The following is an 18,516-nucleotide window of genomic DNA, read 5'->3' on the forward strand; positions in this document are numbered from 1 at the left end:
GACCTCAGAAGGCATCCGTGACACAAGAGGCGCTCCAAGCCCCCGAATGACACACGTCTGCCAAGCGTGCCGCTCAGCAGGATGTGTACTTTCTGACCGGGAAGGGAAGGACGGAGCCTAGGAGCAGCTGACCTCTGAGGCCAGCCCTGGCCTGGCGGGCACCCGAGCAAGACGGTGGGAGGCAGGTTGGGGGCAGGTACCACCCAGCTGCAGCAGCCCTGGGCCCCTCCTGGACACCCAGACCACCAGGTACCGCCGCAGCAGCAGGGTGAGGGGTCCATTCATGAGGCTCGCTGAAGCTTCCCTCTTGTGACAATTCATATTCCTTTTAGGCTATGGCTTTTTGTGTCTCCTCACACCGCACCCCACCAGCCTCTGCAGCTCACACCCATCCTCATGTTGCTCAAGGATGACGGTCCGCTTTGTTTTGACAGAGGGGCATATATGCATGCTCAAAGTCTACTTCTGCTCAACTTCACTTCTGAAAAGATGGAGAAACTGGGATCTTTTCATTTGGCCAGTGAAAGCCTCATGTGTTTTCTGGTCGGCAGCCACGGGCTACCCTTTGTGCTCCTGAAATGACTGTGGGAAAGCGCTCCAATGAAGGCAGAAGAGCTCTCTGCCTCAAGATGAAAGACGCTTACAAGAAACACAGCTTTTCATGAAGCACAGCATCCACTGAGTGTGTGCACACACACGCACACACACATGTGTATGCACACATACACACTGCAGATGGCGGCCCCAGGGCATCCCCACTTACAGACCAACAACTAGAGGCTCAGAGGGAGAAGCACTCCCCTAGGATGGCAGAGCCAGAGAGGTGCAGAGCCAGCCTTCCCACACGGCCCCCGGCTTTTACTCCCCTTGCACCTGTGCCTGCAGGGTGAGGCCTCCACCAGGACCCTCTTCCTGCCCCCTTTCCCATGGACCCCCCTGGAGCCAGGCAGAGCTGCACGCAGTACCTACACTCATCCCACGACCTTCCAGCACCACCCTCGACCCCAGAGGGGAGGCAGCTGCTCATTTACCACTGCTTAATACAACCATACAATCAGACTTTAACATACTCATGCCAACAACATATTTGGCAGTTTGAGCATTTGCAAAAATTTCAAAACAGATCCAAATCATCTATACAGGCATGTACAAAGGCAGAGTTTTAGTGACCTTTTTTTTTTTTTTTACTCAGAATAAAAGAAACATTTTTTAACACTTGCCTTTGTATACCACTGAAATGAAAACGCAATCTACGTTTATGGACAAATACCTAACCAGTTAATCGGTCCCTTGAGGACACAATATTTCCGTAATTCACTTTTCCATCCAGGACGAGGAATGGGGTATACAGGAACACACAGTCCCTCTTGCACCAAGGCAGCCAGAGGCAGCCAAGCAGCAGGCATGCCCGTCAACATCAAAGCCTCTACCCTCTCAAGTAGGCTTCAGGAGTACTTGGGCTTTTCAAGCTACACACTAAATATTTTAAAAATACATTAAAATCTGCACTTACAACATAAGGATAGTTCCTGACCTATCCAGGTGACCTCTTCCTATTTTCCACTGAAAAGGGAGACAGCTCCCTCTCCTCTGCCACACCTCTGAACCAGGCCATTTGTGAACTGGCCCTTCTGCAGCTCTCCACAGAGGCTCCAGCTAGATATTAGGAAAATATCAAGATGAAACAACTCTCAGGGAAGAATGGATTTAAAATCATACCCTGTAATTAGTGACAATCTTCTGTAAATAATTTACTTTCACCTTTAGGTCAACACAGCACAGCCACAAGAGGAAAATAAACATAGTTTTTTAATCTGAAGCCTTTTGGTAAAAATTTTCATGGCAAGTTCAACTTATCAAAGCTCGGATAATAATCAATCACTAAATATGATTTTCAGGAGTTCCCTTTGTATGGGTAGGAAGCAGAATCAACTCATTATGTTTTTAAAATATTAGATATAAAATGGTAATTTAAAGAGTACAATAGATTTTTAAAATCCAGTAGAAATCTAACACTTCATGCACTTGGCTCACTTTGAAATCAGTCAGAGTTACTATAGTAGGGATGAGAACAGCCCTGATGCTCCCTGTAGGGTGGGCTTGTAGACCCCAAGCAGCTGGGAGCCGGGCTGGCCCTAGTCCCCAGCCTCGCTCAGAGGACCTGCGGTCCCACAGCCGGCCATGTATCTCCAGACAACTCTCTTCAGCTCCGGGATGCAGACACAAGAGGTGCTTTCAAAGTTTACATCTAAAATCTACCATTCACCGAACAACCTAAAAATAATGCGGTAACTGAGATGCCAAGTTTTCTTACAAAAAAATCTGTTAAGTGACAAGAAACATTTGGAATACCTTACCTGCTGATCATTTAAAATGTGCGTCTCCTTTGACAGCCCTTTTCCCAAATTCATCTTAAGACAAGAACCCTTCCGACCCACACCAGGCGCGCAGACCTACACTACAGCACTTGACGCGGCAGCATGCCTGTGCTTGTCAGGGAAGTTTAAAGACATTTCAGATGAAGTTCCATTCCGCTCCCTTCGTAACCCATGGCAACAGGACACTGCAGGAAACTGTGGTTTGCCAGGGATTCAGACTCTATCTCAATTGTCTCATAAAAAAAAAAAAAAGGCCGTTTACATAAGTCACGCTGTGAGATCATTTTTCAAGTATTTCCTCTACCAAATCAGAAAAATAAAACTTCAGCTGATAGGGGTAATGCTCAGTCAGTACAACAGCTGCAGAGAATTTGTTTTTTTAGCAGCGTGGCGCAGTTCACAGCCTTAATTACAGTTGCTGACAATTCTATTATAAGCCTCCATATGCACGAGTCTATGTGGTGCCAACCTGCGGAATCGGCCGTGTTCCTAAAACCCATCTCACGCATCTATCTCTGCTCCATGATTTGCTTGTCTGTCTTCTGATGCCTGATACAACCTGAAAGTGAGGGAACCACCACAGATCCTGGCGTGTGGAGTAAGTAGAAAAGAAACAGGAAACTGATTCTAGAACCCAGGTATTACCTGTTATAGAACCCTAAATTTACCTGTTAACTTTCTGGAGACCCAAGGGCAAATTGCTCACCCCAAAGTGCTTCTCCACACTACAGCATAAATGTCTTATCTTCATGGGCCCCAGTGCTCAGCTCCCCCGTGGAGAGTTAGGTTGCCGCAGACCTTGGGGAGCATCCTGTCCAGGGCTGCCAACGCAATGCTCATAGGGTCAAGATGGCCCTCAGGTTTGGGGTCAGGCCATCAGCCGACTGCACTGACCATGCTGAGCCTGTCCTGACTTTTACTTTTCTGTGGGAGAAACAGAAGCACTCCCAACGTGAGCATTCAGTGAGGGTAATGTGCCACACGGGGCACAGGACTGTGTTGAATGCGGAAATTGTACGATGCCTGCCTAAAAGGTGAAAATCTTATAGACAAAAAATGGACATAGGCTCAAGCTTCTTCAGACTGCTTTTCTTGAGATCCACACACAATGGAAGTATGAACTGACCTCAACGTAAGAGCAAGGAAGGGGCAAAAGCTGCCATGACCATCCACACTACCATTGAACACAGGGAGTACCTGGCCTGGCACATGGGAGATGATGTGGGGGAGCACATGAGGGAGGGACTGGGAGGGGGGAGAGCATGGCCCAAGGCTGGGGGACAAGCTGGGAGATGCAGGGAAGGCTGCATGGAAGGCTGGGACCTGGTGAGAGAGGCCTACAGCCTGGGCCCCCAGGAGGTGGGCAGGGATGTGCCAGGCAGCCCCACCTTCCCCCTGTTCCCTGTGATGAGTGGGGGTGATGTAATGAGCTTCAGCCCAGAGAGCTCCTTCCAAGCCTCCTGGGCTTCCAGGGTTCCCATGGTTGACTGGCCAGGCCTGGGGGAGCCTAGAGACCCTGCCCTCTCTAGGGCCTCATCTTTAGGTACCATGGCCCACCCACCCTGCCTGTTCTCCAGAATTCGTCTTTCCCAAACAGGGCAGTCAGCAGGATGAAGGAAGGTGGGGGGGCTGCCACTTACAAAAAGGCTCCCTGGGGACACGAACAAGTCACCTTTCCCAGGAATACATTAAGTCTGACAGACAAAGCCAGCAAGCCCATCTCCTTCCCCCTAGGCAGCTGTGAAGAGAGAGAAGCAGCACCCAGAGCACCATGTGGTATCAACCGCAGACTGGCAAGGTGGAAATAGGATCTGGCCAGGCCGTGGGCAAACAAATGGGACACATGTCACCCTCCCTTACCCAACCCTGACACCCATGTTCCCCTGCCCAACTTCACCCTCCAGCATGCATGCATGCAAGCAATCATATACACACATGCGTGCACATAAGCCCATCTTCAGAGGAAACACTCTGGCAGGTTTTCACAGGTGGTCACAGCTGTGTGACTCTGTGATCTGGATATTTTCTGCACTGATTTCCAAGGGGCCTGTACTAACCTGTAGGTTTGGGGAGAGCACAGTGGGCCTCCAGTCCCAAAGGTCTGCCAGGCTCTGGACCAGGTGGCAAGAGCATAGAAGCAGAACGTAGGATGGGTGGGCCATGCCCACGGGGCACAGTGTGGGACCTCTGACGTGGACCTCTAGAAAACCCAGCACCTAGGTCCCATGCCGGCTACACTACTGCTCAGGTGCCAAGTCTGTTTGTTTTCTTTCTTTCTTTCTTTCTTTCTTTCTTTCTTTCTTTCTTTCTTTCTTTTTTCTTTCTTTCTTTCTTTCTTTCTTTCTTTCTTTCTTTCTTTCCTCTCTCTTTCTTTCTCTTTCTTTCCTTTTATTCTTTCTTTCTTTTTTTTTTGATTTTATTTATTTATTCATGAGAGAGAGTGAGAGAGAGAGAGAGAGAGGCAGAGACTCAGGCCTCAGGCAGAGGGAGAAGCAAGCTAGCTCCATGCAGGGAGCTCGATGTGGGACTCAATCCCAGGTCTCCAGGATCAGACCCTGGACTGAAGGCAGCGCTAAACCACTGAGCCACCCAGGCTGCCCTCTAGTCTGTTTTCATTGTAATCGTATCAGACAGAAAAGCCCACTGCCTAGCAAAGGAAGTACAATCTCATCTTGTCTGTGGCTCGTCACATGGGGAGCAAACAGCAGCCTACCCATACCCGGCTCCACATGCCTATCTGGCTCTTGGCGCCACTGTCTCTCAGAGTCCTTGTGTCCCTTTGGGGCTATGTCTCCCCTCTTGCTGTCAGTGTGCCCTTCCCTGCTGTGTAGGGTGAGGAGAGGGAAGGGACAGGGGCAAGAACCTGGCGGCAACCCACCCTGTGCCAGATGGTGCCCTCAGCTCCCGGAGCCCGGCTCACCTTTGGGGGAAGAAGGGATTCCCAGGCTGCCCAAGTGTCCAAGAGTTCCAGCAGCTTCTGAGAGCAAGTGTCCAGACATTCTGACACCAAACACTCACCACTGTATCCTCCCTATCCTGATGGGTGCCAGCTCAGGGCCAGTCAGGGCTGAGTTCAGACCTGGGCCCATAAAGACCAGCCCCTAATAAAATCAAGTGTGGGTTTGGGTACAAGAAGAAAAGCCTGGCGGGGGTGCTGTGTGGTGATGCACAGGCTTGGCCTCAGCAGTGAGCTGCCCAGAGGGGCAGTGAGAAGCTCACCAGTGTTGGTGCAAACCAACTGAGGAGCTAGGGGCCTTTGGTGGGGTGCTCTGGCCCCAGAAGCTGAAACAGGAAGTAGGCCTGCCCAGGAGTCTGTCCTGTCCAGTACAAGCACCTAGGAATGGCAGCAGAGGTCCTGTGGGGCCCCAGGGCAGAGCAGCTCAGGGAGCATGCCAGGGGAGGGTCTGGCCAAAGCTCACAGATGAGAGAGGAACAGAGGGCATCCCCACAGGAACACCAGCAAGCCAAGCAGAGAATCCTCTGTCGTCACCTGGAAAATCCTGGTAAAGGAGCCAACCAAGGAGCCTCTCTTGTATTCTGGACCCCTGGCAGCAGCCTCCTGCCTTCCCAGGTGCCTCTCATGGGCTCCTGCCCCCAGTCCCATGCCAGTCTTGGAGCAGGGAACACCTTCTCCTTAATGCCCTGGACTCGTCAGGACCTCCCAGGCCTTCTGGAACATACACACTCTACTGAAGGTTCCAGCGTGGCAGAGGAAGATGAACACAGGGAGCAGCCCAATCTCAGGGGCAGGTGCCATCCCCTTATCCCCACCAAAGGAAAGTCTACACAGGTTGGGATGAAATGTATGGCCTTAGCGCCCCCTGCCGTCCAGGCCCTGAGCTGTCAGTCCCTGCTAAACACACCTGGAGTGGCAGGGGGGTCCCCCAGCCAACCTCCTGGGGGGGGGGGGGGCTCTAGACCACCAGGCACAGGGAGGGCTCCATGGAGGGGGCCAGGGCACAGTGAGAGCCAGAAGGAACAATGGGGAGCTCCCCGTGGTATGCTAGTTACAACCAGAGAGGCTCCAGGGGCAGCAGGGCAGGCGGGGCTGGCATTCATGGGACAGCCCATTTAGAGAGGGATGGGATCTCAGGCCACGAGTAGGGGCTGAAGGCCACAGTCTACAGAGCGGCCAGGTTCTCTCCCACTCCCAAGGCTGCAGCAAGGTCAGGCAGGTGGCTCTAGGGTACAGCAAGCTTGCTCTGAGGAGGGCTGAGAAGAAGCACTTCCAGGTGTACGGGTCACTGCCGGACCACCCAACCCTGCCACTGTGACAGCAGCACATACATGTGAATGCTCTGTGTGCCAATAAAACTTTATTCACAGGACAAGCCTTGGCCTGAAGGCCACCATGTGCAGACTCTGGCCCTAACCACCACCTTTCTGCCCAGTCCCAGCCCCCCAACCCCTCTCATGGACTCCAGCCCCCAGGGCTCCTGCTGGCTCTCCCAGCTGCTTCTCTCCCACCCTCACATTCTCCAGTCTGATGGGTGGTGGTCCCTCCTGGTCATTTAGAAACCTAAGAGCTTCCTCTGTGCCTCTCAATGCCCTGGGAACTCCTGAAGGCAGGGAGTGCATCTGGAGAGCTCAAACAGGTGGCTTCCAGGTGCCGCAGGCAAGATTTGGGCCCCATCCCTCCTGTACCACCCTGCGTGCCACCATAGGACCTTCCCCACACAGCCCCACTCCCTGGCAATGAAACCCACACTACTGCACTCTGTACTCGACACAGAACGTCACTCTCTCCTTCTCTCCCTCAGCATCCCAAAGCCTCCCTCACACTTGGAGTAAGACCCAAGGTCTCAGCCTGGCCCGCCCTCCCTTCTGTCCCCCACATCTTCACATGCTGGCCCCTTGCATCAAGGGCTCCACGTGAACATTCTCACGGCAGCCCATCTCTGGCCACAAATGTGGCCAGTTCCCCCACTGCCATCACCCTACCACAAATGTGCCAACGCCTGCCATGCCTCCATGCAGGAGGTCCCCAGTACCAGATGCCTCCCACCGGCATCCCTAGGTCCCTCTTTCTTCACCCCAGGGACCCTCGACCCTCTCCCTGGGCCCCAGCCAAGCACCAGGCACCCACCAGCTCAGTCCAGGAGCCTTCCCGCCATGCCTGCGCCCAATCAGAGGAACCAGAGGTCCCGAGGTCACCTTTCTCCAACCATCTATGCCCTGGGACTCATGGGCCATTCCCATTTTTTTTTTTTTTAAGATTTTGTTTATTCATGAGAGGCAGAGACTAGACAGAGGGAGAAGCAAGCTCCCTTCGGGGAGCCCAATGTGGGATTCGATCCCAGGACCCTGGGATGTTGAGCTGAGCCAAAGGCAGATGCTCAACCACTGAGCCACCCAGGTGTCTCTCACAGGGCATTTCTAATCCCCGCCCATGACAGCTGTCACCACTGTGCTGGACAAGCACCTTTCCCACACTGTCCATCTCCCCGCACTCATACCCTGACATGCCTGCAGTCTCACCCATTCTGTGCCCTGCACGCCTTCCCAGCAGGCTGGTCAGAACAGCTAAGGAGAGGAGCCCCCACCGGCCTGCCCTTGCCGCACCCCACCCCCACTCACTGCTCGGCCCTCTCTGCTGGAAGGACCACAGCAAACCACTTCTCATTCTTTGTGGCCAACAGCCTCCCACAGTGACACTGGGTGGAGACCCCTAGAGACTCCGGCCTCCCATGCTGGTCTCAGGGGCATAGTTCCCTTCTAAGCCTACACATGCTCAGCCCAGCACCCCTGCCCCCGAGCCCTCTCCCAGGCCCTGTGCACCTTGGCACCCTCTCACAAACATCAAGACCAGGAGTTCACACCCCGAGCTGCACCTGACCAAACACCTAGGGGGCAGAGATGTCCTGCTATCCATGTGGGGCCTAAGAACTGGCCATATTCTTCCTGACTGGCCTCTTGGGTCACTGCCTCCTGGGTGACCATCGGCCACCATCACGACCAAAATGCACACCTTTTTAAAACACACAAAAACTTACCTCTGACATTTCTGTGGCAACTGTCCCATCTTCCTCTCTTGGGCTCCCCTGCGGAAGCCCAGCCAGTTACTCTGCCCCCCCAGCAGTCAGCAGGGCTGCGGGGCTCAGGCTGAGCATGTTTTCTGACACGGGTTCAGACAAGAATACATAATGGGAATGTCCGGTTCAGAGGCTCATCCCAGAGTGAAGCTGTGAAGCCCCACCCAGGTCCTAATGAAAAGCCATGTTCGAGCCTCTCTGTGCTTCTACACTGAACACATGACCAAAAGCCGTGGCTCATCTGGCCTATTTTCCAGTTTTGAGAAATGGAATCTTACAGATGTACTCTTGTGTCTGCCTTCTTTCTAGGCATTCACCTGCATTCCTACAGCAGCCACGGAGCATCTTGTTGCCCAACAAAATCACAGCTTACCCATCCTTCCCAGGGTGGGTGGACAGACAGGTTGCTTTGGCTTCAGCAACCCAGGACTGTGCTGTTTCGAATTCCTGCATACGTGCCGTCTGCTTTGAGGGAGCAGAGCTCCAGATTGCAGGGCCCATGTACCTCCACATGCAGTAGATAATGTCACCCTCGCCCCAGGGGTTCAGAGGGGTCAGGGCTGCTTCCCAGCCACACCAACATTCCACACTGTGGTCTTCATTCCAGCTGGCTCTGCATACGGGCCTCACCACGGTAGTAACAGTACCTTCCTGATGACGAATGTGGCTCGATGTGTCACTGAGGTGTCATCTTTCATAAAATGTCCATCTGAGTCTCATGCCCACTTTCTGGTAGGCATCCTCAGATGGATGGACCTTGGGGGCCACTACCACCAATGCTCCCACCCCGTATTCTAGCAATGGTGCATTTGCACAAATGAAGGGTCCTAACATTCACCCAGTTGGGGCATCAGCCTTTGCCTTTATGGTTCAAGCTCTCTGTTGGGTAATGTCTTCTTCGCCCCAACACCACGAGGCTGTGTGCCTTCATTACCCTCTGGTGATTCTCCTGTGCCGCCCTTCACATTACATCTACAACACAGCTGGATTTCGTTGTGTTTGTACGGCATGGGGAGAATGGACTTCCTTTTTCTCACATGGATCTCTCTACCCCGGCACCACTGAAAAGACCACACTCAACCCTGTTCTGCACACAGCCCAATTATTAGGCACTGCGTCTATTTTTATGCATGCTCTTTGAGTCCACTGTCTGTCTGTCCATCCATGTACCGATACCTACACAGTCCTGAATTGCTCTCACGTTGTAAGTTTTGATAGCGAATAGCAGAATTCTTCCTACCTATTCTTCCTCAAGGATATCTTGGCTACTCGGTCCTTTGCATTTCTAGGCAAATTTTAGATTTATCTTAAGTTCAACAAAACACCTGTTGGGATTTTTATTGAAATTGCATTGAATCTATATGCTATTGTCTGACTGTACTCACAGCTGACTATTGTATTTTGACAGACTATCCATCAAGCTTGCCAAGTATTCATTAATTTCAATAATGACTATAGATTCTTTTAGATTTTTGATGTCATAATCATATCCTGTGAGAATAATAACATTTTCATCTTTCTTTTGTGGTTTTTAGTTCTCTATTGTTTTTACTTTCTTAGTATGCTAAAACTGGCGATAAACATTTGAATAGAACTGGTGACAGCACACATCTTCCTCTTGGTCCTGACCTCAAGGGGAAAGCTTGAGTACACTGCATGCTCTAGGGGTTTTTATGTCCTTGTCAGATTGAGGAAGGTCCCTTTAATTCCTATTTTGTTAAATTTTGTTTTGCTTTGTTTGTTCTTACCATGAATGGATACTAGCTTTACCCAATGCTTTCTTGTTGCTGTTGAGATGATATACGATTGTTCTACTTTACTCTGTTAACATGGTAAATTATTTTGACTTTCAAGTGTTAAAAAAAAAAAAAAACGTCCTTGGAATGATCATGAACTGCTGGACTATGCTTATGTCAGGGCGTGAAGTCCTCCCACCTGTGCTCACCAGTGGGCAGCCCTGCCCCTCCCCTCTCCTTTCAGGTCCTCATCAACTTTTGGAGCCAAGGTTTTGGAGACCTCATAAAACGAGTTGGGCAGTTAACCCCTCTTTATGTATTCTTCTGCTGTTTCAGTCTGTTAATTTCTGTTTCATTAATTTCTGCTTCTGCTTCCATCACTGTCCAGCCTCTACTTCTCCAGGTCAGTTTCACCACTTTCTCTCTAGCCTCAAGACAACCTTCCGCTTTCCATCCTCTCTCATACAGGCATGGGAACACTGTGAGCACCCCCCTGGGCAAGATGCGCCCATTCCAGTGTCATCCTAAATATGCTGAGCCCCACAATGATTCTCTTCAAGTTTTCTTTTCAATTCTCTTTTCAAGCCCCTAATGATTCTCTTTTCAGTGGATCACTTATCTACAGGTGTGTGGGCACCACCTCCTTGCCGCTGGCTTCCAGTCAACCTTGCTGCAGCAGGGGACAGACTGAAGAGTCCTCTAGATCTGCTGAGACTTGCTTTATGATCCAGCACGTGGTCAGCATTCATAAACATCCCACAAGGGAGTGGAAAGAACGCACTTACTGGGTACAGTGCCACATGACGTCCAGGAGGCCAGGGTGGGAGTCATGCTGATTGGATTCTCTCTTACTGACCCTTTTCCTGCTCAACCTGCCAGGCATTAAGCAGAGAGTATTTTCTTGTCTCTAGCCATTCTTGCTTTAGATATATTGAGAGCATGCTCCTGAATGTGTATCACATTCAGAATTGTGACTTCTTACTGCTGCTCACATGGTGAAGGTTCCCTTTTCACCTTTAGGACAGCTTCTTGCCTGAAAGCCAACTCTGACATCAATACAGATATGCCATCGTTCTTCTTTCCTTTAAGATTTTATTTATTTGAGAGACAGTGAGAGAGAGAGAGAGAGAGAGCACGAGCAGGGGTGAGGCACAGAGGGAGACGGAGAAGCAGACTCCCCACTGAGCAGGGAAGAACCCAGGGCTCTGATTCCAGGACCCTGGGATCCTGACCTGAGCCGAAGGCAGATGTCCAACCAGCTGAGCCCCCCAGGCACCCTACTCCATTCTTCTGATTAGCATTGCATGGTAAGTCCTTTCCTGTTCTTTTATTTGCTTTCTGTGTCCTCAAGCTTTCATGTGTCTCTAGTATAGTATGATCATATTTTTCATGCAGTCTGACAATCTTTTCTTTTTAATTAGAATATTTAATTTATTTAAAATCAAGGCACTGGGTAGCCCGGGTGGCTCAGTGGTTTAGCACTGCCTTCAGCCCAGGGTGTGATCCTGGAGACCCAGAATCGAATCCCACGTCGGGCTCCGTGCATTGAGCCTGCTTCTCCCTCTGCCTGTGTCTCTGCCTCTCTCTCTCTCTCTCTGTGTGTCTCATGAATAAATAAATAAAATCTTACTAATTAATTAAAATAAAATAAAATAAAATAAAATAAAATAAAATAAAATAAAATAAAGGTACTTACTGACTTATCTGGGCTTAACCCCAGCTCTGCCAAATGCTGCCTCCTGTCAGCAGTTTCTGCTCTTGCCCTCCTGTTGTCTTGCCTCTCAACTCTCACCTTCTTTTGAATTGACTGTTTTTCATAACTCCATTTTTCCCTCTTGCAACCTAAAATTACTCCTTGTTTTATTGCCTCAGGTTACTCAGGGGATTACAGCATGCATCCTCACATTATACGAATCGAAGATTTACTGGCTCCTCTCTCTCTACCTTCTTCCACAGGGATGTAAGCATCTGAACTTGCACCCTCTACCCTCCCTGGAGCTCAGACTAGTGCTGTGGTGTCAGGTAAATTTACATATTTTTAAACCAAATAGAACACAGTTATTCTTGTTTTACACAGTCACCACTCATTTGGGTTGACCCATACATTTACCATTTTATGTGGTCCTACTGGGTCCTCCTCATTGTCCCTAGGCTTACATAGCTCTCATCTGAGTCTACCTCCAGGGGACCAAGGGGCCCCGGGAAGTGGACCCAAGATGGATTGTGCAGAGGAGGTGGGCCGGTGATAGCTGAGGGGATGCGGAGGCCCCTGCAATATGGAGAGAATGTTCCCAAGAAGCCCAGAATAAGTAAGCACCAGTTGAAGGCTGACATGAAAGCTGGTGCCTCTTTGAGGGGGCCATACAAGGCAGTGAAGCCCAAGAGTCTGGGGACAGTCTCAGAGACTGCTGAGGACACCTGTTAAAGAACGACAAAGGGAAGTACAGACAATGTGTTCAACAAGCTGCCCTCAGAGAGAAGCTTACCAGTGACGAATGTTCATAAAAGTTATCTGTATCTTCTACATTTTGAAATCTTCAGACAGAAAAAAAACAGCAAAGATTCAATCTTATGTCCCTAATGTACTATTTTCACAAAAGTGAGAAGTCCCACATGTGGCAGAAAGACCACAGCTTTGCAGTCTGACATGCCAGGAAAATGCTCCTGAATCTGCACCTCAGTTTCCCCATCTGTACAACAGAGATCGTGACAATCTCTGTACGGAGCCAACCCAAAGGTCCGGAGAGAAAAGACCTGAGCCGCCCAGCCTGCCCTTGATGAAGAGCACAGACCACAGTGCACGCGATGGGGGCATGTTGTGGGAAGTCCTGGGACTTCCTGTTGGGCAAGGAGAAGTAAGCACCAACTACAGCGGCCTGTGGCACCCATGCCAGGGCCTGCATCAGAGAAAAGGATGTCTGACCACAGGCTGCCACCATAAGCCTGGCTGGTGCTACTTCGTCACCTCTTGGAGGCTCAGACCCCTTCCACAATCCTTCCAGAAACACACGAAAACACCTGGCAAGCCACCTAACCCAAGAATGTGGGCTTAGTCAAGACCTCCTTCTGGTGGGACCAGCACCACTCTGAGGGTCCCCAGGCAGCAGGCTCTGCCTGGCCTGTGCGTGTGACACACACACCTCTGCTTCTTCCACAGGAGTGTGGGTGATACACTGGAGCCTATGCTGACCACTGACAACCAAACCCGGCATACTGGCCTGATCCGCCCCCCAGTTACCATGAGACCACAGGGGAGGGTCTCACCGCCACCACAGCTCCAGCCCCTCAACCCACCCTCTGACTCCAACAAAAATTCATCCAGCCAAGAAGACAATGAGGTACTTTCAAAGGCCTCTTCTGGCTCTAACATTCAATGATTCCCATTTCACATTAAAACACAAACTAACTTAATCTTTTAAGCAAGAAACAACCAAAGTCAGTTTGTTTCCATTTATTGTTATTCAGTCTGTAAGAAATTATCTTAGAGGAAAAAAAAAATAGAAAAAAAAAGAAATTATCTTAGAGTTAGTTTTTAAAATAGAACCACACTGATATTTGCACAACCAAGTTCAAAGCAGGATTATCCATGGCAGTCAAAAAGGTGGGAGCAACCGAAGCGTCCACTGCCAGATGGATAGATAAACAGAATGTGGAATATCCATGCAATGGAAAAATGGATCAAATATTAGGACATTCTGACACCTGCTGCCCACAGAAGGACCTGGGGACCCTGGGCTCCAACACAAATCTGCTATGATTCCTTTTACATAAGGGACCTAGGGTCATCAAAACCCACAGAGACAGAAGGTGTGACAGTGGGTTCCAGGGTGAGGGGAGGGGGATGGAGAGCCAGGGATTCAGGAGGACAGTTTCCACGTTACAAGAGGAAGAGTGCTGGGGATGTGGGGCAGGGGGGACAGCTGCCCAACACTGTGATATGTGTCATGCCACTGAACCAGGCACTTAACAATGATGAATTTTATGCTGTAACCAGTTTACTCCAATTAAATATATGTGTAACCAATGACACCCTAAACAAATGTAGAAATAAGCCACAAAAATTTTTTCAAAACATTTATTTGACAAAGGACCCATATCCAGAATAATATATAAAGAAGTACTACAAAATCTTTTTTAGTAAAATAGGAAAAGGATATGAACAGACTGCTAATTCATAACAGAGAAAACCTGACTGGCCAGAGAGCCCACAGTGGACCACTTGGCCACGCACATCATCAGTGAAATGCAAAGAAAAACAAGCTGCCCTTCCACTAAAATGGGAAAAATCTAGTCTGACGGCACTTGGTGCCAGAGAGGAGGGGTGACCAGAGCCTGTGTGGGAGTAGCCACTCTGTTACCCAGCACCCCACCCAGAGGGAGAGGGTTTCCCCTCTTCCCACCAGGTGCCTGTCAACAGCACTAGCACGTTCACAGTGGAACAAGTGGAACAAGTGCCACACTGGGACTAAAGCCATGAGGGTCAGACTTGAAGGCATCAGGCAGTGTATTAAAGGTGGCACAGTAAGACATGGTACAGGTGCATCTGTGTAAAGTATGAGAACACACAACGAACCACAGAAGGATCCGGGGCTGCCAAGGGTTCAGCGGGGAAAGGGAGGTTCTCAGGGCAGTGAGAGACCACATGTGACACCATACACCTGTTCACAGGCCTTGAATGTACGGCCCAGAGAGTGGGGCCTAACAAGAACGCATCCACACTGGCCCATCAGCATCCCAGGCACCGTGGCGGTGCCAATGCGGAGCACGGGGTGCTCTCTGCCTTCTGCCATGTCCTTCTATAGACCTAGAATGGCTCTGAAAGGAAAGTCTGTTTATTTTTTTTAAGAACTATAGATAAAAGCAAAGAACTTGGAGACGCCTGGGTGGCTCAGCGGTTTAGCGCCACCTTCAGCCCAGGGCGTGATCCTGGAGACCCGGGATCAAGTCCCATGTCAGGCTCCCTGCATGTAGCCTGCTTTCCCTCTGCCTATGCCTCTGCCTCTCTCTCTTTTTGTATGCCTCTCATGAATAAATAAATAAAATACTTAAAAAAATAAAATAAAGAGGGGACCATGAGAAGCCCTTCCTCAGAATTTTTTTTTAAAGGTATTATTTATTTATTTATTTATTTATTTATTTATTTAGGATAGTCACAGAGAGAGAGAGAGAGAGAGGCAGAGACACAGGCAGAGGGAGAAGCAGGCCCCATGCACCGGGAGCCCGATGTGGGATTCGATCCCGGGTCTCCAGGATCGCGCCCTGGGCCAAAGGTAGGCGCCAAACCGCTGCGCCACCCAGGGATCCCAGAATTTTTTTTTTTTTAAGATTTTATTTATTTATTCATGAGAGACACAGAGAGAAAAAGAGCACGTGGCAGAGGCACAGGCAGAGGGAGAAGCAGGCCCAATGCAAGGAGCCCGACATGGGACTCGATCCCGGGTCTCCAGGGTCAGGCCCTGGGCTGAAGGTGGCGCTAAACCGCTGAGCCACCTGGGCTGCCCCACCTTCCTCAGCATTCTTGTAAGGGGTGAGCCAAGCTCACATCTGTAAAGTGTTTACAGGCATGCTGGCCACACAGAAGACAGAGCAAAAGCCACTGCAATGCTCTGCAGATGTAGGCAGAGGCAGGGAAGGCAGCAATATGGGCAGGGGTAGGGAAGGCCTGGCTATGCAGTAGAAGTCTCCCATTACCCTCCCCGCAACTGGTGATCACAGTTACCAAGACAGAGGGAGGGGAGCAGGATTAGGGTGGGATTCAGAAAGATTCCAATTTATCTGCACGGTAGATGTTCATTTGTAAAAACCTGACAAAGAAAAGAGAAAAATTAAAATCAAATACCTCGAGATCATCAAGGGAGCGAGTGATACTAAATCTCTTGGATCTTCCAAATGATCTCCGGGCAGAGGTGCGTTGAGAAGTCTGAGTGAGTCCGATTCCCCGCCCAAATTTTGAGCCCTAAACACAAAGGAAAAAAACAGATCACATTACCTTCTTGGGAAGAGTTGCGGAGTTCTGCTAGGCACACCACCCAGAGAGGGGACCCCAGAGAGGAGAGGGCACTGGGGAGCAGAGGAAAGCAAGACTGGAGCATCACCCGGGGTCGATGTCATGCTATGCATGTGTCACCACAAGAAAAATCCAAAGTTGAAAACAAAAGTCACCCCAGGACTTCCACGTGTTTGCCCTGCCACTTAAGATTTGTACCCAGAGGACAACCCTGGCCTCACACCCCATGACTACAAGCCAGGGTCCTGCCTGCTGGCCTCCAAAGGCCAGTACCAAGAGCAAATGAAAAACAACGTGGATATTTGGGAAAGGATGAAGTGTGTGGGGAGAGAAATAACTATTAAAATAAAGATTATGACTTTACATAATTTTACAAGCATTTTAGGAAATTAAAGAATCCCTAGACATTCAGCTGGTGTCTGAAGACCAAAGCAATTCAGGTGCATGAAATAACTGGTCTTGTTCTTTCTCTGAGAAATGATCAGAATTAATTCACTGTCATTATGCTGGACACTTCCCCAAATGTGATTTGGGTCCAACAAATAAGGCATCACATTTTTAATATAAAAAGCATCACAGCTGAAAATCTCTGATTTCCTGGGTACTTGAAATCCTAAGTGACCAATTTCAGCCATAAAGGAAGTTCACGTTTTCTAAGGACTATGAGGCTCTCCAGATGTCTGTTCTTCTCCCGTGTGAGACCCTTGGGCGTCCTGCAGAAGGGGGCAGCCTTGTGGCACTGCCGGGTAGAGCTCCACCGGCCGTGTCTCAGTGCCACACAACCCTCACCCACACACCCCACCCCACTACCCTTCTCTGTCCCCCACACCTAGGCCACTTGGCTGCGTGGGGGAAGAACACAACCCCCAGACTGCTGTCCCATGACATGCCTGACCCGAGGGGCCCTCGGGCACATGACCACTTTTCTTTTGCTTGCTCCTCCTTGTCTGGGACCTCAGGCCAAGGGCCTTCAGGGTGGGGGTAGGCCTGACCCACGGCTTCTTCCTCCTGCCCCTTCTGGCCTCCCCCTGCCTTCCGCACACCTATTGGCTGCTTCCCTCACTCTCTGCCTTTGCACTCACACCCAGACCCCAACCTCTCACCTCCACCCCCTGAATCACTGGGGCCTAAATGGGAGCAACAAGCACATTATTTTTAATCTCTTGATTCTTTAAAAATATTTTATTTATCTATTCATGGGAGACACACAGAGAAAGGCAGAGACATAGGCAGAGGGAGAAGCAGGCTCCCTTTGGATCCCAGTGCAGGACTTGATCCAAGGACCCTGGGATCACAACCTGAGCCAAATGCAGAGGCTTAACCACTGAGCAACCCAGGCATCCCTAATCTCTCAATTTCTTTTTTTTAAAGATTTTATTTATTTATTCATGAGAGGCAGAGAGAGAGAGAGAGAGAGAGAGAGGCAAAGACACAGGCAGAGGGAGAAGCAGGCTCCATGCTGGGAACCCAACATGGGACTCGATCCCAGGTCTCCAGGATCACACCCTGGGCCGAAGGCAGCGCTAAACCGCCGATCCACCCAGGCTGCCCTAATCTCTCAATTTTTATTAAAAAGTAACGTAGGTGCCAAGGGAAACCACCTTCATTTCCTTTGCTCTGCGTTGCCACAGGGCTCTCCACAAGTGCTTCTTAAACACCAACCACATGCACAGGGCCACAGGGCACCCAAGACAAGCTCAGACAGGTCTCTGGACTCCAAGGAACTCACGATCTCTCAGTCCTCCTGAGGCTACTTGAAGATGGCAACAGAGCAGCTGCGGGCTACTTGAACGCTTCCCAGTCTAGAAGAAACCAGAGGCCCCTGGAGGCCACACCGTGGACTGCAAGTCCAGGATGGTGCTGAAGACTCCAGGCCAGGACCACTAGAGGAGGAAACCAGGCTGAGCAGAGGTCAGGCCCAACAGAGCCCTGGAACAGACAGGGCAAAGCCAGGCTGCAGACAGCACTGGCAGGGGTACTTCAGCAAAGTCTTCTGAAATAGAGTGTGCAAGCTCAGGAAAGGGCAACCTGTTGCAGCGGTGAGCAGAAAGAACCGAACCTAGCAGGGAGCAGTAGTACAAAAAGAGAAAGGGGTGCAGGGATTGGGGGAAGGAAGAGGAGGGAGGGGGAGAGCTAGGGAGTGGGGGAGAGAGGGTGAAAGGTGGAGGGAGAGGGAGGGGGAAGAAGGGACTGTCTCAGGAACAGGACAATAGGTAGGCCTGAAGAAAAAGGCAGAGATGCCCAAGGCTCCCTGTCCCAGAAGTACCATCGTCATCAGCAGCAGCACACAGGTCTTCAGAACTGGTAATAAAACATCCCACTACACTCATCAAACCTGAATATCCCAACAAGAGTTCAGAGAG

The 18,516-nt window shown here is 50.3% G+C and overlaps 1 protein-coding gene across 5 annotated transcripts in view; it reads right to left on the minus strand.

Annotated features, from left to right (window-relative positions):
• The window catches only part of RGS12 (regulator of G protein signaling 12), a 119,061-nt gene that overhangs the window by 60,041 nt on the left and 40,504 nt on the right, over positions 1-18,516 (minus strand). For all 5 annotated transcript variants that reach the window (XR_005987305.1, XR_005987304.1, XM_041752003.1 and 2 more), the window contains exon 3: positions 15,986-16,102. Coding sequence is in view for 3 of the 5 variants with exons in the window: in XM_041752003.1 (XP_041607937.1) it covers positions 15,986-16,102 (117 nt within the window). In the remaining 2 variants the exon portion in view is untranslated. The remainder of the gene's footprint in view (positions 1-15,985; positions 16,103-18,516) is intronic.

The sequence above is a fragment of the Vulpes lagopus genome, chromosome 4 (genome assembly GCF_018345385.1).
Source record: "Vulpes lagopus strain Blue_001 chromosome 4, ASM1834538v1, whole genome shotgun sequence".
Classification (NCBI taxonomy): Eukaryota; Metazoa; Chordata; class Mammalia; order Carnivora; family Canidae; genus Vulpes; species Vulpes lagopus.